This window comes from Sapajus apella, unplaced genomic scaffold (genome assembly GCF_009761245.1).
Source record: "Sapajus apella isolate SASKATOON/1434 unplaced genomic scaffold, GSC_monkey_1.0 scaffold20, whole genome shotgun sequence".
Classification (NCBI taxonomy): domain Eukaryota; kingdom Metazoa; phylum Chordata; class Mammalia; order Primates; family Cebidae; genus Sapajus; species Sapajus apella.
The window spans coordinates 14,742,798-14,768,566 of NW_022436960.1; the positions used below are offsets into that span (position 1 = coordinate 14,742,798).

Consider the following 25,769-nt stretch of genomic DNA (forward strand, 5'->3'; position numbering starts at 1 on the left):
CTTCCTCTACATCTGTGCTCCTTTGAGGGAAGCTTCACTGATCTGCAATTTCTGGCATTCTTACAATAGGTATCTTTTTTTTTGTTGTATGAATAGATGAGGCATTGGCAACCAGCTAAGACAGGGATCTTCAATCAAGCAAATCTGACAAATGAGAATGATACATTTTACATCTTTTAAATTCTCTTTTCCCTCATTTAATATACATGAATTTACTTTTTGCAACTAGCTGCTGTCACCAATTAGAACATTAATGTTACCAGATTAAAACCACTGTTTTTTGTTTTTTGTCTTGTTTTGTTTTTTGAGACAGAGTCTTGCTCTGTTGCCCAGGCTAGAGTGCAATGGCACAAGCTCAGCTCACTGCAACCTCTGCTTCCTAGGTTCAGACAATTCTTCTCCCTCAGCTTCCCAAGTAGCTGGGATTACTGGTGCCTACCACCTTGCCTGGCTAGTTTTTGTAATTTTTTTTTTTTTTTTTTTTTTTTTTTTTCAAGACGGAGTTTTGTTCTTATTGCCCAGACTGGGGTATAGTGGTACTGTCTTGGCTCACTGCAACCTCCGCCTCCTGGGTTCACGCAATTCGCCTGCCTCAGCCTCCCAAGTAGCTGGGATTAAAGATGCCCACCACCATGCTCAGCTAATTTTTTTGTATTTTTAGTAGAGGCGGAGTTTCACCATGTTGGCCAGACTGCTCTCAAACTCCTGACCTCAGGTGATCCATCTGCCTCAGCCTCCAAAAGTGCTGGGATTACAGGCGTGAGCCACTGCGCCTGGCCTAGTTTTTGTATTTTTAGTAGAGGCAGGGTTTCACCATGTTAGCCAGGCTGCTTTTGTGTTTGTTTTTCTCAAAAATGTTACCAAATATTAACTTACACATTGGGCTTAGGGGAAAATTGTGTATTCTATCTCCTGGTTTCCCCCATGGTGCACTCACGTTGCCATTCTCTATTTGCTGTTTCTTAGGTGGCATGACATTGCTAACATGTCCCACAACAAGTCTTTTTTCGCATTAGAGCTGGCAAATAAAGAGGAGACCATCCAATTTCAAACTGTGAGTAGGGGTCTGCATGGAAGGTTTTTCCTGAAAGTTAACAACTTCTACTTCTGCATGCCTGTATGTGTTTGGAGGCAGGGCAGTATTAAAATTATAACATTTCATAATTGTAGAAAACATGCAGCTTTATCATGTAACATTTTGCAAAATGGTGGTTGGCAAAAAATGGCTGCTCAGTAAATGCTGAATGAATGAGTCTTTGGATAACTACTGTTTGATCATGATAATTTTTAAATTAAGCTTCAGGGACTAAGTAGGGGAGAAAGTAAGCACCGAAGGCCAGGCGCGGTGGTTCACACCTGTAATCCCATTATTTTGGGAGGCTGAGGTGGGCAGATGACAAGGTCAGGAGTTCAAGACCTGCCTGGCCAACATGGTGAAACCCCATCTCTACTAAAAATACAAAAATTAGCTGAGCATGGTGGCGCGCATTTGTAATCCCAGCTACTTGGGCAGCCGAGGCAGGAGAATGGCTTGAACCTGAGAGGTGGAGGTTGCAGTGAGCCGAGAATCATGCCATTGCACTCCAGCCTGGGCAACAGAGCAAGACTCTGTCTAAAAATAAGCACTGATATCTTAGATTTCATTGATAAATGAATACCTCTGAAGAAATGTTTTTTAACAGTTACTTGCTTTTGCTGTCTTGACAAAGGCAGTATTGAGTTACTGAGTCATATTTTTGTTTAAAAATATCTGAGTGTATTTGGTAAGAATAAAAGTTGGTATTTTTATAGTTTTTAGATTTTCAAGTCATTTTGAAACTGTTTAATATGAGAATCACACTGTTAGAACAGATTGTTTTGTCTTCATAAGTTAAATCCTACTCGTGGTATTCACGCCATGGGCACGGTGTTAGAAAATGAAAGGCTCTCAGTGTTCTGAAAGTGACTTTGTCATATGATGTCACCCATTATATCTTTAGACAAATTCTGCATTAAATGTATCAAGTTGTATGTGTGTTTTCATACTGCTTTCTGCCTATTTTGTTTTCTAGGAAGACATGGAAACAGCAAAATATATTTGGAGACTCTGTGTTGCACGACACAAGTTTTACAGACTAAACCAGTGTAACCTGTAAGTATGTCCAGCTCATGGAAATTATGGAAAATTATGAATTTAGAAATTGTAAACATGAGTTTATTGTATCATCACAAAAGACATTTATCAATTGGCATCTTTTTTTAATACTTTTATAGCTGTTGTCCTCATTTTAGCTTTGGACCAACTTCTAATAACTGCATCATTTTCTTCTAAGATTTATTTCAACTAGTTACAAGAACCATTCTAATTCTTGAAAGGAAAAAAGGGAATAATATTATGTATTTGTTTACATTAACCCTCTGGTCAGCATTTCGAGTCATTAAAGATTATTCAGCTTTTCCAGCCATCTGAAGAATTCGCACCCCTCCTTCCTGATGTACATTTTTCTTTTTTTTCTTTTTTAAGACAGAGTCTCCCTCTGTCGCCAGGCTGGAGTGCAGTGGCGTGATCTCGGCTCACTGCAACCTCCAACTCTGTGGTTCAGTGATTCTTCCCTCCTCAGCCTCCCGAGTAGCTGGGACTACAGGCACACGCCACCATGCCTGGTTCAAGTGATTCTCCTGCCTCAGCCTCCTGAGTAGCTAGGATTACAGGCACACACCACCATGCCCAGCTAATTTTTGTATTTTACTAGAGATGGCGTTTCACCATGTTGGCCAGGATGGTCTCGATCTCCTGACCTCATGATCCATCTGCCTTGGCCTCCCAAAGTGCTGGGATTACAGGTGTGAGCCTGGTGTGCATTTTTCTTAGCCCTTACGGTGATATTGCACATGTAAATATCATCCTTCATCTACATTCCCCTCCACCCTCTGCGCTATATCTCTGCTTTCCTTAATAGCAGGTTTCCTCAAGACAGTTGTGTATGCTTGTTTCTTTTCTTCCTTCCATTCTGTTTCCCCTAAGCCGCCACACCACGGACACTGTTTGTTGTGGTCAGGCCGCTTTTGTCCAGTGATCATTTTACGAGTTCTTTGACTTGACTGCTCTGCAGTACTGAACCTCCGATGGCTCCTTCCATCCTTCCTGAATCCTGCTCTTCTGTGGCTGCCAGCTTAGTCATCTTTGCTGCTTTAGTCCTGAGACGACTTCTCCAAATCTGCTCCTCTAGGGGGCTTCTTCTGGCTTGTCCTTCCCCTGAGCTCTTTTTTTTTTGAAGTGGAGGCTTGCTCTGTCACCCAAGCTGGAGTGCAGTGGCACAATCTTGGCTCACTGTAGCTTCCGCCATTCAAGTTCAAGTGATTCTCCTGCCTCAGCCTCCCAAGTAGCTAGGATTACAGGTCCATGTAACCATACCAGCCTAATTTTTGTATTTTTAATAGAGACGGGATTTCACCATGTTGGCCAGGCTGGTCTCAAACTCCTGCCCTCATGATCCGCCTATCTCAGTTTCCCAAAGTGTTGGGATTACAGGGCTGAGTCACCGCACCCAGCCTCCCTGAGCTCTTGACTCCTGCATCCTGCTGCAAGCATTTAGTTTGCTTAGTCCTCCTCAATACCACTCTGAAAGTTCGGTGAAAGTATACTACTGCCTGCATATTTGGAAGATAGAGCTGGCAGAACTTGCTGATGAATTGGATGTGGTATGAAACCTGACCATTTTTACCACTTGTGCTAACAGCTAAGTGCTAGCTGCCATTGCTTCTCATCGGAATACTGCAGCAGCCTTCTGACTCTCCTGTTTCTGTGCCTCTGCTGCCTGTAGCTTATTTTCCATATGTCAGCCAGAGTGATCTTAGTTTAACCAGAATCAGATCCTGTCACTCTTCTTAACCCTCCATTGGCATTCCACTTCTTTTTTTTAAGTACTTTTTTAGTTTGTTTTCAAGACAGCCCTGTCACCCAGGCTGAGTACAGTGGCCTGATCACGGCTCACAGCAGCCTGTCAACCTCCCTTGGCTCAGGTGATTATCCTACCTCAGCCTCGCAAGTAGCTGGTACCACAGGTGTGCAGCACCACACCTGGTCAATTTTTTGATTTTTTTTTTTTTTTTAGAGGCAGAGTGTCCTTATGTTGTCCAGACTGGTCTCATGGGATCCTCCTGCCCTGGCCTCCTAAAGTGCTGGACAGTGTGAGCTACCATGCCCGGCCGCATTTTAGTTCTAATAAAAGTATGAGGCCATACACAGTGTGGTTCTTGCCTGATTCCAGCTTTGTCTTTTATTCTCCTCCTTGCTTGCTCTGTTCCAGCCACAGTGGTATCCTGGCTGGGCTGCAGATGTGCCTCACCCTTGGGGACACTGTCCTTGCTCTTCCTAGGTCTCCACCTGCCTTGCTCCCTCATCGCAGCCTGTTGTATGGTCAGATATGACCATCTCAGAGGCTGTCCCTGATTGTTCCCTCTTCCACTACGACCTGTCTCTTTAGCCTCTAACTTTGTTTTGTTCTTCATAGCACGTACCACCACATGAATTTGTATATTTGTCTGTTTGCTTGTTTGCCTGTACCCCTGCCAGCAGGTAAGCTCTACAAAAGCATGGGGGCAGAGGCAGACACTCTTCCCTTCCTTCAGTGCCATATTCCCTGTGCCAAGCAAGGGCCTGGCTCACTGTCGGCCTTAATAAATTTTTTGAACTGATCTATAGATAGAGTGTCAGGAGCTGTGATTTAAGATGTCTTGATGCTGTAAGATCCCTTAGGAAAAAGATACCTCACTCAGAACTGCCCAGATAGGAAAGGCTTCCCAGCCAAGTGACATCTAAACTGAGACCTGAAATGTTTCTTTCAATTCCCACAACCTTTCTTTAAGCTGTCCTCTTGTCCCTGGACCATATCTGGAGGCACCTCCTGGAGTTGTCTCCCATCTGGCCCCCCTGTCCTGTCTCATCTGTATGCAGTCAGTCTTCTGGATGGATAAGCAAAAGGTGTAGCACTGTTCTTAAAATCTGAGCACGTGTCTCTCACCTACCCCCTTCTGGGTATAAGATTAAGGGCAGACTCCTGAGGTCCTTCTCTGGGCTTAGCTGCCTCAGCCAGCTGGCCTTGGAGTCTCACTCCTGGAAGACATCTTTCCTTATCAGGTGAATGCTCCCAGCCCAGGCCTTCGCTAAAATGTCCCTCCTTCCCTTCTCTGACAGACTCTTAGTGATTCTTCAAGACTGAGTTTAAAATACAGCCCCCATAGACACCACCAAGCATTCAGTTTGCTTAGTCCCCAGTACCACTCTGAAAGTTCTGTTTTTTTCTACCTCTTTTATGACAATGATCTGAATAATTCATAACAATAATTTATAAATGCTTGCTCTGTGTCAAGCATTATACCGAGAGCTTTAATTTTCTTTAATCCTTACAGTAACCCTGTTGGGCACAATTATTACTGCCCCGTTATTGATGAAGGTATGGAGACTTAGCGAAGTGAAATGTCTTACCCTGCCACACAACTAGTAAGTGGAGCAGCAAGACTCGAGCCTGTGCTCTTAGCCGCTGTGCTAGCCTGTTAGAGTAGTTCCTGCCTGCTTTTTTCATGTGGATTTGATCTGTCTCTCTTGCCTAATGGAGCTCCAAGAGGGCAGGGTGTCCTCTTAGTCATCTTCGTGTCCCATGTCTGGTAAGGTGCCTGGTGTGCATAAGGGCTTGGTGGAATGATGGGAGCCCAAGCGAGGCAGTGATGGGAATCACGGGAGAACAGCCCTTTTGTTCCTGTCTTTTCCCTTTATTACAGATTGTACATGAGGCATGGGGTGGACGGAAAGTCGACAAGGGCATTTTGTCCCTTAGCAACAGGAAGGAAGGAGAAAGGCTGTGTGGAAGTGCCTTCTGTCTTCCAGGGTGTGAGAGAAACTTTGGGCAGGAGCAGCAGTGTAAAGAACACGCAGGGATGCCCACCTGGACGGGGAACTGCCCAGTGGTTCGCACCTGTGGCCCAGTCCCTGCCTCTTCCCAGAGTTCTCCTGCACCCTGTTTGCATCCAAGTCCCCACCGCTGGTCTGGTGATGGGATTTTCGTAGGCACTGACAGGGAGGAGGAACCTGCTTTCTTTGTAAAAATGGGAAGCGGGTTCCACTAGCCGCCTGGGTGTATTCACATATGAAAGTGTTCCCCCTGGTGGTGATAGTCAGCAGTGCTACTAGCCCAGGCTAGTTGCCTTCCCGTTTGCTGGCCTGGTTATCCAGCCATGTGTGGCATGATTTCTGTGCAGAAGTAAGTTCTAAGTTTCAAGCAATAGATATGCAGTCTGTTGGACCGCAGTATTTTTTATTTTAAAGACTTTAACAAGTTTAAGAGTATTCATAATATTGAGCCATTATTACCTCAGCTCATTCCTTCTCTGGATAATAGTGGAGAAACTACATTTTGAATAAACCATAAAATACAAAAAATACAATCCCTCTCTGTGAGGCATCCATATTGGTTGGTGGTTAGTGCCTTTTTTTTTTTTGAGACAGTCTCACTCTGTTGCCCAGGCTGGAGTGCAGTGGCACAATCTTGGCTCACGGTAACCTCTGCCTCTCAGGTTCAAGCGATTCTCCTGCCTCAGCCTCCCAAGTAGCTGGGACTACAGGCACATGCCACCATGCCTGGCTAATTTTTTGTATTTTTAGTAGAGACGGGCTTTCACCATATTAGCCAGAATGTTCTTCATCTCTTGACCTTGTGATCTGCCTGTCTTGGCCTCCCAAAGTGCTGGGATTACAGGCTGAGCCACCATGCCCGGCTAGTGCCTTTTTTTTTTTTTTTCTTCAAATTAACACATTGTAATAAGTAAAAGAAGAAAAAGCAACAAATGATTGATTGTGGTGAATAAGTCTGTCTTAGAAATTTAGCTCTAGTTTTTGGAATATTGCTATTTATTGGCAAGTGTGAATAAAACTACATTAATGTCACGAGTTGCATATATTATACCTAAATAAAGAGCAGCTGATTCTTTTTAAAATGGAATAGTTATGTTTAAAGTGCTATTTTCCAAAGTTTGTTTTCAATCTCTGTATATCCAATAGATTATGGCAGCCAATTTCCACGAGCTATTCCTGTGTAATTACTTACGATTCATTCTGGGGAGAACTAATATATTTCATTGTGAGCATTTGTTTCCCATGTAAAGTAAATGAAGCTTTTAATATTAGCTTTAAAATTTTTGCTGGGTAATAAAACTGAAAACTTTAATTGTTATGGCCATGTTTTAAAGGCTCTCAATATAGGACGTTGAGTCATGTTCCAGTATTATGATTCTGAAGTATTCGTAGACTTGTTCTCATGGCGCAGGCAGGTATATTAAAGCACTGTAGGCATTTAACAAAACTGCAGCCAGCCTGGAACTGGACAGTGGCTTCTGGACATCTGGTTTGGGCTAGGGCAACTGGTGGCCCAGGAGATAGACTCTACTCACACAGAAAGGAGGACTGTAGTCCCAGGGTGTTCCCTTCACCCCCTGTCCTGATCTGTAGTTTACTGGTGTTTGGGATGGCCTCATGTGGCTCATCTAACCTTGACCCAGATAACTATATTTCAGTATTTATACAATGGCACCATCCAATAGCCTTTCCCTCCACCCCATGACAGGGTGCTTTAGATAACAGAATTATCATTATCCAAACTTTAAAAATGTTAGATAACAATCTCACTTTAAAAAATTATAAGGTGAGGATAATGAGACTTTTACTTAATATTCCTTTAGGGTTGAATTGGAAATTAAATGACATAATAATGTCAAGCTGTTAGGTCAGAAGTCTGCTTCTAACCCACTCTCTTTCACTCTAGGCCCTGAACTGGTCATGCTGTAATCACCTCCCTGATTTGTACAAGGAAAAGACCAGGAGAGTGGGGGAGTCTTGAGAGGCTCCTTGGTGTAGGGGGGCTTCCCCGCCCTTTTCTGTGAGGAAAAGGGAGGATGGTATCCTTGAACCTGCAAAGCCAAGTGATAGAGGGCTCAAGAGACGTTCTCCAGAGGGGAAACTTGTATTCCAGGGCGCAGCAGACCACTTGCCGAGCGCAGTGAGATGGCTGGTGAGTGCTGCCTGCAGCTCAGGGCTGTTGATGAACATAGCAGCTGGTGTCCACCTTGCTTCTGGAGACTTTTGTAATCTGGAGACTGACTGGAGTAGGCCCTGCCTGGAAAGCTGGCCTTAGCCCTCAGCTTCTAGAGTAGCCAAGATTACAGGCATGTGCCACCATGCCTGGCTAATTTTTGTTTTCTTTTTTTAGAGATGGGGTCTTGCTATATTGCCCAGGCATGTCTCAAACCCGTGGCCTAAGCGATCCTCCCATCTCAGCCTCCTAAGTAGCTGGGATTACAGGAAGGAATCTATTCCTTGAACTATCTATCCAGTGCGTGAGCTATCAATGCATTTTTTTTCTTTGTCAAAATCTGACTCCCCTTCATCATATAAGAAAGGGAACTTAGAAAGCAAGATTCAGATAAGGCTTAGAAATACAAGCTTAGCTGTAAATGGTTAGTAATAATCATCGCTTTAGTCCTCACTTGCTCGTCATTCATTTGCTCAACAAAGGCACTGGGGATACCACATTTTGCCTCCATGGAGCTTATAGATTAGTTGGGTCTGGGGAACAGGTTGGACACATGATTGTTAGAGATTGTTAGAGACATACACTCAGGAAACTGACAAACATGCTGGTTCAAATGCCGGTTCTACTACTTGTTTGCCATGTGACCAGGAGCAACTGACTTAACCTACATATCACTTTCATTATCCGTAAAATCAGGATAATAACTGGACGTTCCTCATGGGGTTGGTGTTCACATTCCATGAGATAATGACGTACCATCCTTAGCACAGTTTCAATAAATAATACTGATTTTTACTTGGGCTGGCAGCCATTTTTCTTTTCTTTTTTTAAAGAAACACGGTCCTAGCATCCTAGCTTCCCAGGTGGAGTATGGTGGCAATTCACAGATATGATCATGGTGCACCACAGCCATCAACTCCTGGATTCAAGGCGTCCTCCTGCCTCAGCTTCCCAAGTCGCTGAGACTACACAGGCATGCACCACCATGCCTGGCTCAGCCTTTTTTATTTTTATTTTGTCTTCTTTGGTGCACATGTTCTAGTGATTTATTCTGTTATTTAGCAGCACCCATCAACACAGTAACTGCCCAGAAAGTTTGGAAACCACAACCAACAGTTCCATGGTTTTCTCTTGTATGCCAAGTTGAGGACAGCTGATCTCAGAGTAAACTGCATTTATAAGAACAGTGCCAAGAAGAAAGAGAAGGTTAGCCCCTTAGAACAGTGCCAAGGAGAAAGAGAAGGTTAATCCCTTAGTGCTTGAGGCTGCCTGGGTCAAGCACTTTGGCAGGTACATTCTTTTGTAGTTTGTTTTGTTAGTAGAGCCAGCTACTGCAGTGGGCTGTGTTCGCCTCCACACTGGGTGCTGCTGGCAAGGTCGCCAAGATCACTATCAGTATGGGAGTGCCGCCCATGTGATGAAGCTCTGCATCCTTGGGTTTCGTGTTTTGCTTTTGCCCTAGGCTGGGCAACTATGGACATGTTGGAGTTTGTTGACAGAGAATTCTGTCAGCAACCCTTGTGAATTTATAGTACTTTAAAAGTTTAAATTCATTCCATCTGGACAGTGAGTCTCTGCTAGACTGAACACAATATTTAAAGGACCCAGTTTGCCTAAACCTATCCCTGACAAGAATAACCAAAGACAAAGTAAATTTCAAGGCTGCAAAACGCAGTGTCTTCAAATTCTGGGCACTAATTTTTTTTTTTTTTTTTTTTGAGACGGAGTCTCACTCTGTTGCCCAGGCTGGAGTGCAGTGGCTTGATCTCAGCTCATTGCAACCTCTGCCCCCAGGGTTCAAGTGATTTTCCTGCCTCAGTCTCCCGAGTAGCTGGAACTACAGGAGCCTGCCACCACGCCTGGCTAATTTGTGGGTACTAATTTTAAGGAATATATTAATGTGCAGTTAAGGTGTTTTGTTTTGTTTTGTTTTGTTTTTTTGAGACGGAGTTTCACTCATGTTACCCAGGCTGGAGTGCAATGGCGCGATCTCGGCTAACCGCAACCTCCGCCTCCTGGGTTCAGGCAATTCTCCTGCCTCAGCCTCCTGAGTAGCTGGGATTACAGGCACGCACCACCATGCCCAGCTAATTTTTTGTATTTTTAGTAGAGACGGGGTTTCACCATGTTGACCAGGATGGTCTCGATCTCTTGACCTCGTGATCCACCCGCCTCGGCCTCCCAAAGTGCTGGGATTACAGGCTTGAGCCACCGCGCCCGGCCTGTTTTTTTTTTAAAGCCCAGGCACACCATGCAGATTCGTCTCACCAAAATAAATACTGGAAGAACAGGACATCTTTTGGAAAAGAGACATTTCTTTTTCATCAACAGCCTGAATACTTTCCAGTAGCAAAAAAAAAAAGAAATTATTTACAAAAGTCAGCTAGTAAAAGCAGTTGTAATAACCTGATGTTAAAACTAGTATGTACTAGTTTTCTTTTTAGCTCAAGAGTCTTATAAAAATATGCTAATATTCAGGGTTTTTGAATATAAGATACTAGTTATCAGAGTGCTAAGAATAATGTGAATTTATGAGACATGAGGCTTGATATGGTAAATTGGCTGAAATAGATTGAATGTTCACTTTGTCATGATGGATTTTCTAGTAATTAGTCCTTAGAACATTGTAACCAAAGGTCACGAAATATTTTTGTAATCAGTAATTATATTTTACATAAGCACATGAGCCAGGAATAGATGGTAAAAGGTTTAAGAAAAAGTGCTTTGACAAAACTATATGTCATCAACAAAGCCAAGAATCCAATGTGTTTAGGTTCCTAGATCTTATTTGCAGTAAAACCTACCACATAGAAGAAAAAAAAATCTTGCCTTTATTTAAAAACAGTGGTTATGAATGGGCTTTTCTATTGTTCCTTTTTTTTTTAAAGCTTATTGTTTATTTAAAGATAGAACTTGTGCAAATAGTTTAAAATCTTAAATTATCACATAAGTGTTCGTCAGCACTCCCTAATACTTTTAGGTGCTGTTTTGTTTTGTTTTGTTTTGAGACTGGAATCTCGCTCTTGTCCAGGCTGGAGTACAATGGGGCAGTCTCAGCTCACTGCAGCCTCTGCCTTCCAGGCTCAAGTTACTTTACTCTCCAGCCTCAGCCTCCTGAGTAGCTGGGATTATAGGTACCCACCACCACGCCCAGCTAATTTTTGTATTTTTAGTAGAGATGAGGTTTCACCATGTTGGCCAGGCTGGTCTCGAACTCCTGACCTCAGGTGATCCACCTGCCTTGGCCTCCCAAAGTGTTGGGATTATAGGTGTGAGCCACTGCGCCTGGCCCTAGGTGCTTTTAACAAAGTATACTTAAAACAAATCAGAAATTTCTTGCAAAGAAAGGTAAATGAGTTTATCATCTACTCACTGAACCACACATCTTGTGCTTTGCTTTCCCTTGTTCCTGAGAGGAAATGTAGATTTAAAAAATATAAATGTTTGAAATTTTTTATATTGGAGTTTTTTTAAAAGATGGGGTCTCACCATGTTGTCTATACTGGTCTTAAACTCCTGGGCCCAAGATGCTCCCATGAGGCTGGGACTACAGGAACATGCCTACAAACCTGTAAATGTAGATTCTTGACCATAAAATTATGAAGTCATCTCTTTATTATGTTTGTAGTGTGTGGTTAACAGACTTTGAATTAAAGGCAGTTCTTAACTGCTTGAGACTTCTGGGTTGACAGTGGATGGTCACCCCTGGGAGGAGGGTTAGTGGAGAGACCCAGGGCTCCCCCAGCACACAGGAGAGACACATTTGCACTGAGTCCTGCTTCTCCCACAACAAAGGTGTGGGTGATGTAGCCTTGTCGCTTTCCCCCCGCTTATGACTAATCCAAAGGTTTACTTGGATGGGCCTGGGAAAGATACTCTGATCCCTTTGGGGGTCCAGGCGATGATGCTGTGTGGGGAGCCTGAAATCACAGGGCAAGTTGATGGGTTGGGGCAGCAGGAAAGGGCTGAAGCTCCATGGGCCGACAGAGAACCTTCCTTTTCTCTGACTTCATGACTCAGTTAGCTTGTCTTTTTTTTTTTTTTTTTTTTTTTTTTTGGCCTTAGAATATTTATTATTTTATGTTCCTATATCTTGTTTTGGTGGAGTTTAAGAGAGAGTGTGTATGTGCTCTTCTCAGAGACATCCTATTTTATAGGCCAACTCAGACTGTCACAGTGAACCCAATCAGGAGGAGGTCTTCTTCAAGGATGTCTCTGGTAAGAAAAAAGGAAAATATGATTGTTTTTATATTTTAGTGATGTTTTCCTTAACAAAATATGCTTTCGATAGTGTTAAATTTGAGTTTGAACCATACAAGTGTACTGATATTTCATCATTTTTAACCAAAGAAATGGTGATTTTTTTTTTTTTTTACCATAGGTCCAACCTAATATTTATATTATACATATTTGAATATTAGGACTGACCTTAATATTAAGAACTTGGACTACTGGCCAAGAGTAATCATAAGTTGGTATATATTTCAGATATTAGATGACTTTAATTACATTGACTGTAATACATATAAGCTGCTTATGTTCAAATGTTTACAGAAGGAAATGTATGTCTGTTCCTTCTTGCTCGTAGCTTGTTGAATGCAGATTTTCCTGTGCTACCTAATGTCCTTGGTATCAATCATAGGGCTTGGCATTGCCATTTAAATATAAAATGCTAGATACGGTAAGAAATATAAAATGCTAGATACGGTAAGAACTACTGTGTCTTCATGTTTATTTTCCACATATATTTAATTCTTGTAGAAGTTTTTTTTTTTAACAGAAAGAATCCAGTGGATAATAACTTTACCTGTGTTATGTAAGCGATGTGTTTTAACCCTGTGTCCAACTCTCCATTTCTTAGCCTAAACCCCAGCCCTACGTGATGCCTCCCCCTCCGCAGCTACACTATAATGGACATTACACAGAACCATATGCTTCTTCCCAAGGTAAAGTGCACTGTTTCTGCCATACCTTACATAGTTATTACTATGGATAAATATGTGAATGCTTGGAGATTGTGAAGTCTGGATAGTTTTTGACTGAAGTTGCACCCCAAATTGCTAACATGATAATAGCTATCCTGGATTCATAAAAGAAGCCAATATAATCAGGTTTTTTTCTTGGAGACAGAGTCTCACTCTGTCACTCTCAGGCTAGAGTGCAGTGGCATGTCTGAGCTCACTGCAACATCCACCTCCCAGATTCAAGGGATTCTTGTGCCTCACCCTCCCAAGTAGCTGGTACTATAGATGCACCACTACGTCTGGCTAATTTTTGTATTTTTAGTAGAGACAAGGTTTCACCATGTTGGCCAGACTGGTCTCGAACTCCTGAGCTCAGGTGATCTGCGACCCCCTAGGCCTCCCAAAGTGCTGGGATTACAGGTTGAGCCACTACGTATATTCAGGTTCTTTAGTATATGTCAAAAACTGCAGTAGCAAATTTTGATGCTCCACTGATCTCAAGTTTGTACAATGGGGAACTATCAAGCTGGTTCCTGTATCCTTTTACCTCCACCCTAATAGCCTTTAAGTGCTTCCTTGCTATCTAGCAAAGAATTCCCAGGGTTACTTTTCTTCCCCTGCCAAAGGCTTTCCTATTGTAAAAGTTAAATACGTGACTACTGCAGTTTTCACTGAGAAGCATAAGGAATTTTATTTATAACAAATCCCAAAGCTGAAGTTTAAGCAGTCAATTAACATTTACTCTATAATTTTTCTTTATGGGGCTATACCAAATGCTAAGGAGGTTTATGCAGATGAGTACTTTCACATCTTAAGAAGCTTATCTTCAGCCTGGACAATAGGGCCAGACCCTGTCTCTACCGAAAAAAAAAAAAAAATGGGTGTGGTTATATGTGCCTGTGGTCCCAGCTACTTAGGAGGCCGAGGTGGGAGGATTGCCCGAGCCCAAGGTAGGGGTGGAGGTTGCAGTGAGCCAAGAACGTGCTACCATGCTCCCTCCTGGATGACAGAGGGAGACTATCTAAAAAAAAAAAAGAAAAAAAAAAGTAGAATCTGACAGCTGAAGATAAGACAAGTGCACAAATAACTTTGTCTTTCTCCCCCGACACCTTTTTTTGTGGAGATTGGGGTCTTGCTATATTGCTCAGGCTGGTCTCAATCTCCTGGGCTCAAGCTGCCTTTCTAAGTGCTGGGATTATAGGCTTCGGCCACCATTCCTGGCAAAAATAACTTGATTATGATAGCTTTTCTGAGACAGCATGTGCAGTTACCATGCTCTTCAATGGAAAAGAGACTCGTCACATTGGGGACAAGATCCACTTTCTGGATCTGAAAAGATGGGTGGATTTCAGCAGGTAGAAAGCCAGGGACTTGACCGGGGTTGCTGTTCCTGCTTGTGGGGATAGCGAGTGCCATGCCCAGAAGGAAGCAGTGGTTGTTTGGATAGTAGAGTGGTCCAAGTTCCCTCTCAGGTAAGGAACTGGTAGGGAGTGATGCATGAAGGGACCAGAAGGTGGGAGGTGACCGTATTGTTTGTGTCGGCCCTGGTGTAAAGATGAGGATTTTCTTACAGTGAGGTGAGTAGTAGGGAGCAGGGCTTTCGGTGTAGAGCCCGAGAGTGTCCCCCTCATCATGTTCTTGTATTCCCCCCATCCTCCTTGTGCCCTGCCCTTGTCTGGTACTTGCAGTCCTGGCCCCACCTACTTGTGGGACCTGGCTGTCCTCTGCATTGTTAGTCTCACTCCGCCACTCATTCTCTTCCCTCTGTCTATAAGCAGCTTAATATTGTTTGATCTCCTCACTTTAAATGATGGTTTGAGTGATTTTCTTTCCTTTCTCACTGACTTCTCTGTTTGCTGCTTCCGCTTGTTGGTTATGCACTCACTTCTCTGCCTTTGCCATTCTGTGAAAGCCGCCCTCTCCGAGGCTCCCGGCACCCCCACATCCCTCGTCATCAATCCTGGGCTCCAGCCCCACCTTTCCAACTGTCTGATAGGTTGTTGTGACGGGGGAGCACCTGTATGGAAAGCACAGATGGAGTTTTGCTCTTACTGCCCAGGCTGGAGTGCAGTGGTGTAATCTTGACTCACGGCACCCTCTGCCTCCCGGGTTCAAGCGATTATCCTGCCTCAGCCTCCCAAGTAGCTGGGATTACAGGCATGCGCCACCACACCTAGCTAATTTTGTATTTTTTAGTAGAGATGGGGTTTCACCTTGTTGGTCAGGCTGGTCTTGAACTCCCGACCTCAGGTGATTTGCCCACCTCAGCCTCCCAAAGTGCTGGGATTTTAGCCATCAGCCACCATGCCCTGCCACAAGATCATTCTTTTGCCTAGTGTTTGAGACTCCTTACAATATTCCCTGAGTCTGCTCTTCCAACTTTACTTCCCAAGTTATTTTACTCCTCTGTAGCTATCTGACACTCCAGCCACCCCAGCTTGCCCCGGGGTGCTCCCTGGCTTTGCCAGTGCTACTCTGCCCCCACCCCCCAGGTGCCCTTACCCGATGCACTTTTCCATTCACATGCTGCCATCCAGACCGGATAGGCAGGGTTATGCTGTGCTGATAAAACATTCCATTCCAAACTCTCAGGGAGGTGGTAGTAAGGGTCACCTGTCCATCGCACACTGCACTAGCAGGAGGGCTCTGCCCCATGGGTCTGCTTTAGGGGCCTGAGCTGGAGAGCCTCTTCTCTCTGGAATGCTGTTGGTCAGGGTTGCAGTGGAAGAGAGCCTAGAAGCTGGCTTTGAACCTTTTGTGCACTTTCCTTTGACCATTACTAGTCGCATTGCTGTGTCTGATATCAAGGGGTGAGGAGACGTGATCCTGTGTGCTCTGAGGAAGCTTCTGATGGAAGCTGCACATGCCTACCCTACCCACTTGCCCCTCAAGTCCCCTTGACTGGCATATCTTCTGTGAGGTGGTTCTCGGTTCTCTCTTTTTTGTCCCCATCAACACAACCCAGGCTGGAAATGACCATTCCTTCCTGTAGACTCCTGTAACCCTTTATCTTTTCTCCCTTCCTTGAATTAACGGTGATTTCATGTATACCTTTACCCTTTTCCTTCCTGTATTCCAACCACCATTTCCCCCTTCTGTTCTCAGTATTGCCTTTTCCACCTATCAGTCTTATACATGACTGGCTGGTCTGTGGGGGTGCAGAAGCAAGGAGACTAGGTGGATATGGAGCTAGTTCAGACAAGCTGGGGTCGGGGCCTGAGCTGTGACAGCAGTGAGAAAAGGGGGATTACAGAGGTGGAGCCATGACAGAGCTACAGACGAGGAAAGCACAGTGACAAGGAAGTGCTGTGTGTCAGCAGAAGAAGAAATACCATGGCTGTTTGAGTGCTGTTTCCTCACAGCCGTGTGTGCCACCAGAATAAAGTGTACCCCCTGGATTGTGGCGTATCACCTAAGTATCACCGTGATCACTTAAACCATCATGGAGCTTGTGAAGCACAAAAAGAATGCCTTTCAGAGAAAATTGTTATTTGAAGGACTTGGCTCTGAGTTTCTAGTGTTAGAAAGCACTCTCAGTAACAGATGGCAAGTGAACTACAAATTGGAAGAAACATGGCCCCGTCATCCTTGGGTAGGGACACATGCAGAGCTACTGTAAGATGAGGTTAAACTGATTGTGTTAGCTGTAGGTCTGGATCTTCTGAAACATGGGGGCCAGGGCAGGGGGCAGCTGCAGCTGTTTTAGTGTGGCTCCTCCTGGCTTCTGGACACTTTATGCGCTGTGTGGCTGCTGGTGACACAGTGCTGCTGTGTTGGACCAGAGACGCTCAGATCCTGCTATACCATTACCCTTTACAGTCGAAGCCCTCATGTTCATTTGGGAAGAACAAACAAGCCAAAAATCCCAGTTAAGGAACTGCTTACAGACAGCCGGTGCTTGAGCTGACTCAGCAGCAGCCAAGGCCACATCCCTACCCAGGGAAGGAAGAAGGCGAGGTCCCTGGCTCAGTGCCTTGAATGGTATCTCTGCCTCCCACTTCCCCAGAGTTCCAAAATGTCTGCTAGTCTGTGTGGGTGTGTGTGTGTGTGTGTGTGTAAAACACAGGGTCTCACTTTGTCACCCAATGAATGCCACCCTTTAGGCAGGCAGAACCATCCCCATCCTATAGAGGAGGAAGCCGAAGCTGCCAGGGTCACTCAGTGCGTGTGGCCAAAGCTAGGTCATTTTAGCATGGATTTTTACAATCTGTTAAAAGTGTCATCAGAGGTTAAGGGCTGATCTCAATATTTGGTAGGAGTAATTAGTCCAATTTTTAAAAATCTCATTTGGAACTCATTTTTTCTAGATAACCTCTTTGTGCCCAACCAGAATGGATACTACTGTCACTCTCAGACAAGCTTGGATAGAGCCCAGATTGACTTCAATGGTCGGATCCGTAACGGCAGTGTCTACAGTGCGCACAGCACCAACTCCTTAAATAATCCTCAGGCCTACTTGCAGGCCTCACCGATGTCGTCCAACCCCAGCATCACCGGGAGTGACGTCATGAGGCCCGACTACGTCCCGTCCCATCGGCACAGCGCCCTGATACCCCCGTCTTACCGCCCCACCCCAGACTATGAGACTGTGATGAAGCAGCTCAACCGGGGCCTGGTGCACGCGGAACGGCAGAGCCACTCGCTGCGAAACCTCAACATCGGCAGCTCGTACGCCTACAGCCGGCCTGCGGCTCTGGTCTACAGCCAGCCCGAGATCCGCGAGCACGCGCAGCTCCCCTCGCCGCCGGCCGCGCACTGCCCGTTCAGCCTGAGCTACAGCTTCCACAGCCCGTCTCCCTACCCCTACCCCGCCGAGCGGCGGCCCGTGGTGGGCGCGGTCAGCGTGCCCGAGCTGACCAACGCACAGCTGCAGGCGCAGGACTACCCGGCCCCCAACATCATGCGGACGCAGGTGTACCGGCCGCCCCCGCCCTATCCGCCGCCCCGGCCCGCCAACAGCACGCCCGACCTGTCCCGCCACCTGTACATCAGCAGCAGCAACCCCGACCTCATCACGCGGCGCGTGCACCACTCGGTGCAGACGTTCCAGGAGGACAGCCTGCCCGTGGCACACTCGCTGCAGGAGGTCAGCGAGCCCCTCACCGCCGCGCGCCACGCGCAGTTGCACAAGCGGAACAGCATCGAGGTGGCCGGGCTCAGCCACGGCCTGGAGGGCCTGCGGCTCAAGGAGCGGACCCTGTCTGCGTCGGCGGCGGAGGTGGCGGCGCCGCGAGCCCTCTCGGCCGGCTCCCAGCCCAGCGTTTTTGCGGAGCGGACAAAGCGGGAAGAGCCAGAGGAGCCGGAGGGCTTGAGATACGGCCATAAGAAGTCCCTGTCGGACGCCACCATGCTGATCCACAGCAGTGAGGAGGACGAGGACTTCGAGGAGGAGAGTGGCGCCCGGGCGCCCCCTGCACGTGCGGGCGAGCCCCGGCCGGGCCTGGCCCAGGACCCACCCGGCTGCCCCCGCTCCCTGCTCGCCGGGCCCCTGCACATCCTCGAGCCCAAGGTCCACGTCCCGGACGCGGAGAAGAGGACAACAGACAGCAGCCCTATCCGCATGACAGCAGAGGCCCAGCGGCCCCGGAGAGACGGGCTGCTGACACCCTCCATGTCAGAGTCAGACCTCACCACGTCGGGCCGCTATCGTGCCCGGAGGGACTCTTTGAAGAAGAGGCCAGTGTCGGACCTCCTCTCTGGGAAAAAGAACATCGTGGAAGGGCTCCCGCCCCTAGGGGTAAGTCGCTTGGAGAGCAGTGCCAAGCAGGGAACTGCGCCTTCGCCGGCCGCTCCACACCTCTGCGCCCGGGCGGTGCTTTCACTTCCCATGCTTTTGGGCTCCTCTTGTTCTTTTAACTTTCTTCATTCTCCACGTCACTCTCTTTTTGTCTTTTTTTGAATACATGTAAATTTGTATGTGAAATCATGGGGATCCACTTGAATTTTAGTAGTTTTAATGGAGATAATTACTGTACATGAAGTGAAAAGGCAAATTCACAGGGCTTTGTGGAAAGGAATGCAAAAGATGAATGAAATGTTTTAGTAATGCAGTATTAAGGAAAAGACAGTTAAGATTTCATAACTTTAACCAGGATTGCTTTAGTCGCCCATTAAAAATACTGTGGGTGATGCGGCATCCTAGGGGTGCATTTGTTCAGTTTGCTCAAGAGATATCTGAGAGGAGTATACAGGCATGTGTTCTCAGTCCTAATATAATTCTCCAGGTTGGAGTATGTGTGGATTCAGCTTACATATCTTGGCCGTGATTCTTCAGAGTGATTCTGGAGTTGGGAAGGTGGCACTCTGTCAAGGCAAATCCTGGGACGTCCTGGTTTCTTCAATTTAAAAGAAAGATGAATTCAGCTGAGAATCAGGAAAGTCCCTTGTGGAAGATGCAGTTCTTTAATATTCAGTGTAAGAAATAAATAGGATTTAAGCACTTTTTACCTACTTGAAGCAAAATATAAAAAAGCATAATACCATCATCTCTAGCTGCCATTCTTGGAGCATTTACGATGGGCCATATGCTTCCTCTACTTTCCTGGACTATTTACAGTAAGCCTGTTGTTATTGCCTGTTTTACAGATGAAGAAACAGACTTAGATATTATAGATATTAACTAACTTTTCCAAGGTACACGACTAGTGAGTAACTGAAGTGGAATTTTAAACCCATACTTGTCCCTGCAGCCTGTTATTATCTGCGCTGTAGATGTATGTTCTACATTGAGGTATACTGTGTATATTTTATTAAGTCATAATTGCTTGTTGAATTATGACTAGCCTTGCTAGTCTGTCTTTCACTGAAACTTTTAAACTCAGTCCTCAACTTGTGACTAAACATTTGTGGCTTTGTCATGAAGTGTGTCCACACTAAGTTATTTTGTTGTAGTGCTCAGGCATCCAGCTCTTCCTGGCCCCATCTCCACTTCTCGTGTCCTGCACTTGAGCCAGGCTAACTTGATTAGGTCATCCATCCTTTCTCCCGTTGGCTTCCAAGTGTCCTGGCAACTAGGGTTCTCCTTGCCTCATCGCTGCTAGACTGCAAACTCAGACAAGAGGGCTCATCTCAATGTGATTCTGGCCTAGTGTGCAAGATCCTTTAAAATGCTGCAACACCTTTCTAAGCAGGAAAAAACTCACACTATTATAGTGCTTATGAGATTAATACAAATAGAGAAAAACTGCGTAACAAAAAGTGCCATAGATTTAAATTTGCTTTCTTTTAATCAGTTTTGGGTCTGAATTTTAAGTTGGTTTTTACATTTTTCACAAGCGAACTACATAACTCACGTACCTGAACAGTCAATGCCGTTGCCTTCAGTGGACACAGGTTTAAGAGTGCAGGGAGGAATGATTCAGGGATAAGGTGTGGGTAGATTTTCCAGAGTAACTCACTGAGTCCCTGAGCCAGCTGGACAAGGTCCTTTTATAGTTAACACTCTTCCCATTGCATTAAGAACGGTCCGTTTTTATATGTGACTCAAGTACTTTCCACAAATCATATTCGAGTACAGCTCAGTACTCAGGCCTATTTTATCCCTTTATGTTTTGAATGGGGCCTGGTAGGTTCAGTTAAATCTGAGGACTTTGATCAATTTGATTTTCTTAAAAGAACTTTTCTCTCCCATTGACTTTTAAGACCACAATATTAGTAAAATTAGGTGACTGGATTGTTTTTGGTCCTTTTTTCTTAAAGGATTCTACTGAAAGAAAGGGTATGCAGCTACAGTCATGGGTAAAGAGCAAAAGGTACTACAAGTTAAGAACCTTGGGCCTGAGTCTAGAGCCTGCCATTTGTGAGTTCTCTGTGATGTGGTCAGGACTCTTCGTGCGTCAGAACCTCAGCTTCCACATCAGATAACCTGAGATCACGGGCGGCCATCCCTGCTCTGCCTGCTTCGTGGCATTTTGTCCCATATGCAGTTAGACTTGAAAAAATGCCTCCTGAATTATATGATTCAGCAGAACTGATTTTAGTGAAAGATTTGCTTTTGTTTGTTTTGACACTGATTACCTTATAAAAGAGACAGCTATGGGACCTCAGACAATCTGTGACTCAGTTTTTACATTTGTAAATGAGAGGACCCAGAGAGTTGTTGGGGGAATAAAATGAGGTTCTGGCACATTGAAAGTGCTTAGTCAGTCTTACCATATTACTGTGAGGTTGTATCATACATTTAACTTAATGGCTTTCAAGAGAGGAAGAGGCCAATCCCCTGTTGTGCCCTCTGACCTTTCATAGTAACATGGGGTTGCCATTATCTTCATTGTTACAACAAACAAATTTCCTAATGTGAATTAAGGTTGTGGAGCTTTAGTATTAAAAAGAGTGAAATAAACTGCAGACAAGAAGGAATGATTTTGGAATTCTCCGCCCATTTCCACCTCCAGTGACCTGATTGTTATCTTAAAGGCAGACTGGTTTGGGTGCTCATACATCTACGTGAAGGTTTTCTTTCTGTTGTACCCTTTAGTTTCGTGCAGTTGTTCTAACATAAGAAATTACTGTGCAGGGTATACATTAAAGTCCTGTACTTATAAGGGCTAATTAAGGCATATTCAAGGCAAGTTTTGACTACATACGACATTCTTCCAATACTGGCTTTTGAACTGACCTCAGCCAATCAGCTTTATCCAGCATGTCCCAGTGTGGGATATTTTGAGTCATTTTCAGCCAGAGAAGTGCCAGAGCTAGCTCATATTGGCTGGCAAGCACCAATTAAATTTTCAGAAATCTTGTGAGCCAACTGATGTGACATTAACAGTTTGAAACTGGCTGTGATGGAAGTATTTACACCATGGATATGGGTAAACACCAATCAGAACTTCCATCCAAGAGCCAGTTGCTAAACATTACCAGCTCATCACTGTTTTCTGCACTTGCTAGAATCATGAAATTTTAGCCTAAGCAGGAACTTTTTAGTCTGTATGTCTGTGTCTGTGTGTGTCTGTCTCTTTTGGCCTAGATGAGGCTTAGAAAGGAAAAGTGGCTTGCCTGAAAGAAGTTGGTCAGTTAGAGGCTGGCTGTGAACCCAGGGCTCTGCCAGTTTCTAGTCTAGACTGCCTTATGTGGGGAGCTCATGGTCAAATGTGAATTATAAAATTAAAAATTAATCCACTTAGCTTTTTGAGTTAGGTACCATAGTCTCCAATTACAGCAGCAATCTTTTAGCACTTTTCTCGCTCTTACCAAGATGACTTTTCTTTGTGTTCTTGCTCCATTATCATAGGGCTTCATGGCCTGTCACAGACTGAGAGAGCTGGAATAACACTGATTTTGTTTACAGGACAGAATAGAGAAAACCATTTTTTTCCACATTGGGGCTACTCTCATTATATTGATAGTTTCCAAGGAAGTATAGTTATATCCAAGGAAACTTAATGTTCTTTTTTGTTGAGACGGAGTCTCGCTCTCTTGCCAGACTGGAGTGCAGTGGGGCAATCTCAGCTCACTGCAACCCCCGCCTGCTGGGTTCAAGGGATTCCCTTGCCTCAGCCTCCTGAGCTAGGATTATAGGGGCACGCTACCACACCCAGCTAATTTTTGTATTTTTAGTAGAGACGGGGTTTCACCATGTTGGCCAGGATGGTTTTGATTTCGTGACCTGGTGATCCACCCGCCTTGGCTTCCCAAAGTGCTGGGATTATAGGAATGAGCCACCGGGCCCGGCCAACTTAGCGTTCTTAGGCTTATTATTCCCAGAGAGGAAAATTATGCCCTAATAGTAACTTTGGGAAATGCCTGTTTTCAGGAGACAGGATTTTGTCGATGCTTTCTCTTTTGTCCTGTCCTCTGGGTGTCATGATGGAGATTTTAGTCCTGTTTTATTTTCCTTTAAAATGTAGCCATTCTGAGAGGTAGCACTACCTAACCTGGGTTATCCAAGTCTGCACTAGAACATAGAGTAGGATATGGAGGGAGCTTCAACACACAAAGGGGCTGCTGCAGAAAGCATTTAATTTTTTCAGAATGACTTAAAAAATTTATATATTTTAAAAATTGTAAAAGCTGGCCAGGCATGGTGGCACACGCCTGTAATCTCAAGAACTTTTGGACACCAATGCAGGAGGATTGCTTAAGTCTAGGGGTTTGAGACCGTCCTGGGCAACACAGTGAGACCCCATCTCTACAAAAAACACAAAGATTAGTTGGGCATGGTGGTATGCGCTGGTAGTCCCAGCTACTCAGGAGGTTCAGGTGGGATTGCTTGAGACTGGAGGTTGAGGCTGCAGTGAGCTACAATGGTGCTACTGCATTCCATCCAGCCTGGGTGACAGAGTGAGACCCTGTCTCAAAATATAGATACATATTACCATATATATATATATAAGCTTATTACAGTCAAGTGATTACATTTAAAGCTTTTTTTTGTGGACTGCAGCTGATTTTTTATGTGTGTCTTGTTTTAAAAGGAATGCGGTCTGCCTGGAGCCTCACCTTTCATTACAACAACTTTGTAACCAATTGCGTTTCAAAACCTTCTATCTGGAAGACTTATCAGGGCTTTGGCTTTGAAAGGAATGTCTTCCTACTAATGTTTCGTTAAACAAGTGGTGTGTGAAGGAGTGTAATCTTTCTGGGTTTATTAGCAAAGGAGAACACTCCCTCTGTTTGTTCCTGGTCTTCAGTGCATTGAAATTTCTTTTCACGGGGTTGTATTTGTGTATATTTCACATATACATATACATCTTTTTACAGGGAATGAAAAAGACTCGAGTAGATGCAAAAAAAATTGGTCCTCTTAAACTGGCTGCCCTAAATGGACTCTCCCTATCTCGAATCCCTCTGCCTGATGAAGGAAAGGAAGTGCCTACCAGAGCAACAAATGATGAAAGGGTACGTATGGGACACATGGGGCCTTGTGCCTTCTCTGGGACAACTGATAAATGCTGGGCAAATGCCTTCATGAAATTTTGAATTTTCTAACACAGTTTAATAATAATAAATGAGTGTTAAGGAATTTTGTAATATGGGCCTCAAAATTGGGGCAAATTATAGCTAATGTCTTAATAGATAATTTCAGGTTTAAATGCTGATTTTTTTGTGTGTTTATTTCTGAATGTTCTTTTTTAACCTTCCCCTGGCCTTTGGGGCAGTTTTCATTTTGATGGCCTTAAAGTGAGAAGAAATCTACAAAAATACAGGAGTATACATAAGAAAGACAGCAGACACTGACTTTTATTATGTTGAAAGTTTATCTACAGAGTAGTTTTTCAATTTTTCAAACTTCCTTTGTGCCTGAGATGTATTTTCTATGAAATTTTATTATATCAAAATGAGATAGGCATACATTTGCCTTACAACGGGGTCTTGGAGGTAGTTCCCAGTATTTCTTCCTGCTTTAGTCTTTTATATATCATACGATATAAAATGGAAACATTTGTTCATAGATATTGGAACTAATTATCTGTCCCCTAGATTTACTGTTCTCCAGGAGAATTCCATAAGGGGTCACAAAACTGACCACAGACCTAGAGAAAATGAATTCAACAAATTTCTTTAGGCCAGTGTTTAACTTTAAACACAACTTTGCATTATATTTCTCACCAAAATGATTGTCCTTTTTTCTTTTAACTCCTGTTGTTGTGGATTGGTAAAATTTTAACTTTGTTTTCACCTAGAATTTTGTTTTTGATTTTGTTTTGTTTTGTTTGAAATAGGGTCCCATGGTTCACTATAGCCTCAATCTCCTGGGCTCAAGCAATCCTCCTGCCTCATCCTCCCAAGTAACTGGGACTGCAGGCATGCACCACCACACCCGGCTCAGTTTTAAATTTTTTGTAGAGATGGGGTCTCACTGTGTTGCTTAGGCTGGTCCCAAACTCCTAGGCTCAAGTGAGCCTCCCTCCTCAGCCTCCCAAAGTGCTAAGATTACAGGTGTGAGCCACTGTGCCCAACCTAGAATTTTCAATATTAGTGCTTGATTTGAAGCAGAAAACAATATTTCAAATATACAGTCAAAATGTAGCTGCGACATGTGGCTATATTCATGTTATTCCACAAATTCTGTTTTATAGTGTAAAATTCTGGAACAACGATTAGAACAAGGAATGGTATTCACAGAATATGAAAGAATTCTTAAGAAACGGCTAGTTGATGGGGAGTGCTCAACAGCACGACTCCCTGAAAATGCAGAAAGAAATCGATTCCAAGACGCTCTCCCTTATGACGACGCGAGAGTGGAGTTGGTCCCAACTAAAGAAAACAATACTGGTTACATCAATGCGTCACATGTTAAGGTGAGAGGGATACCTCATGTAAGAAACAGCACATGCAGTTTCAGTTAAGTCATGAGAGTGGTAAGAACTGTATTCGTGTCTCTTTAGAATTCAGATATTTAAAAATGTATCTTTATTTTACTTTTTTTAGGTAAACACCCTAGTTTTGAACATTTGTGACAAACTGTATTATAAGCTGGGAAATCCACACACCAATGCTTGATAAAAAGTGACTATCAGACAGAGCCAAAGTCATGTCTACTCTCTGTGTGCGAAACCACTCTGCCCCCAACACTGTTACCAGGACTTGGGGCACACTTATTTGCTGGGCTTTTTTTCTTTTCCTTTTTTTGAGATAGAGTCTTGCGCTGTTGCCCAGGCTGGTGGAGTGCAGTGAGGTGATCATGGCTCCCTGAAGCCTAGACCAGCTCTTGCCTGGCTTTAGAACTCTGTCCTTCTAAATCTGAAGACCTGTTTTTAGCTTCTAAATTCTTTTGGGAGCCACTGAATTGCTAGTTTTT

The 25,769-nt window shown here is 44.3% G+C and overlaps 1 protein-coding gene across 1 annotated transcript in view; it reads left to right on the top strand.

The window, feature by feature from the left end:
* PTPN21 (protein tyrosine phosphatase non-receptor type 21) overlaps positions 1 to 25,769 on the top strand; it is an 88,181-nt gene that overhangs the window by 56,239 nt on the left and 6,173 nt on the right. Inside the window, exons 9-15 of the mRNA XM_032287685.1 lie at positions 967 to 1,054; positions 2,052 to 2,131; positions 12,221 to 12,281; positions 12,925 to 13,009; positions 17,335 to 18,764; positions 23,729 to 23,866; positions 25,048 to 25,269. Of these exons, the coding sequence (XP_032143576.1) occupies positions 967 to 1,054; positions 2,052 to 2,131; positions 12,221 to 12,281; positions 12,925 to 13,009; positions 17,335 to 18,764; positions 23,729 to 23,866; positions 25,048 to 25,269 (2,104 nt within the window). The remainder of the gene's footprint in view (positions 1 to 966; positions 1,055 to 2,051; positions 2,132 to 12,220; positions 12,282 to 12,924; positions 13,010 to 17,334; positions 18,765 to 23,728; positions 23,867 to 25,047; positions 25,270 to 25,769) is intronic.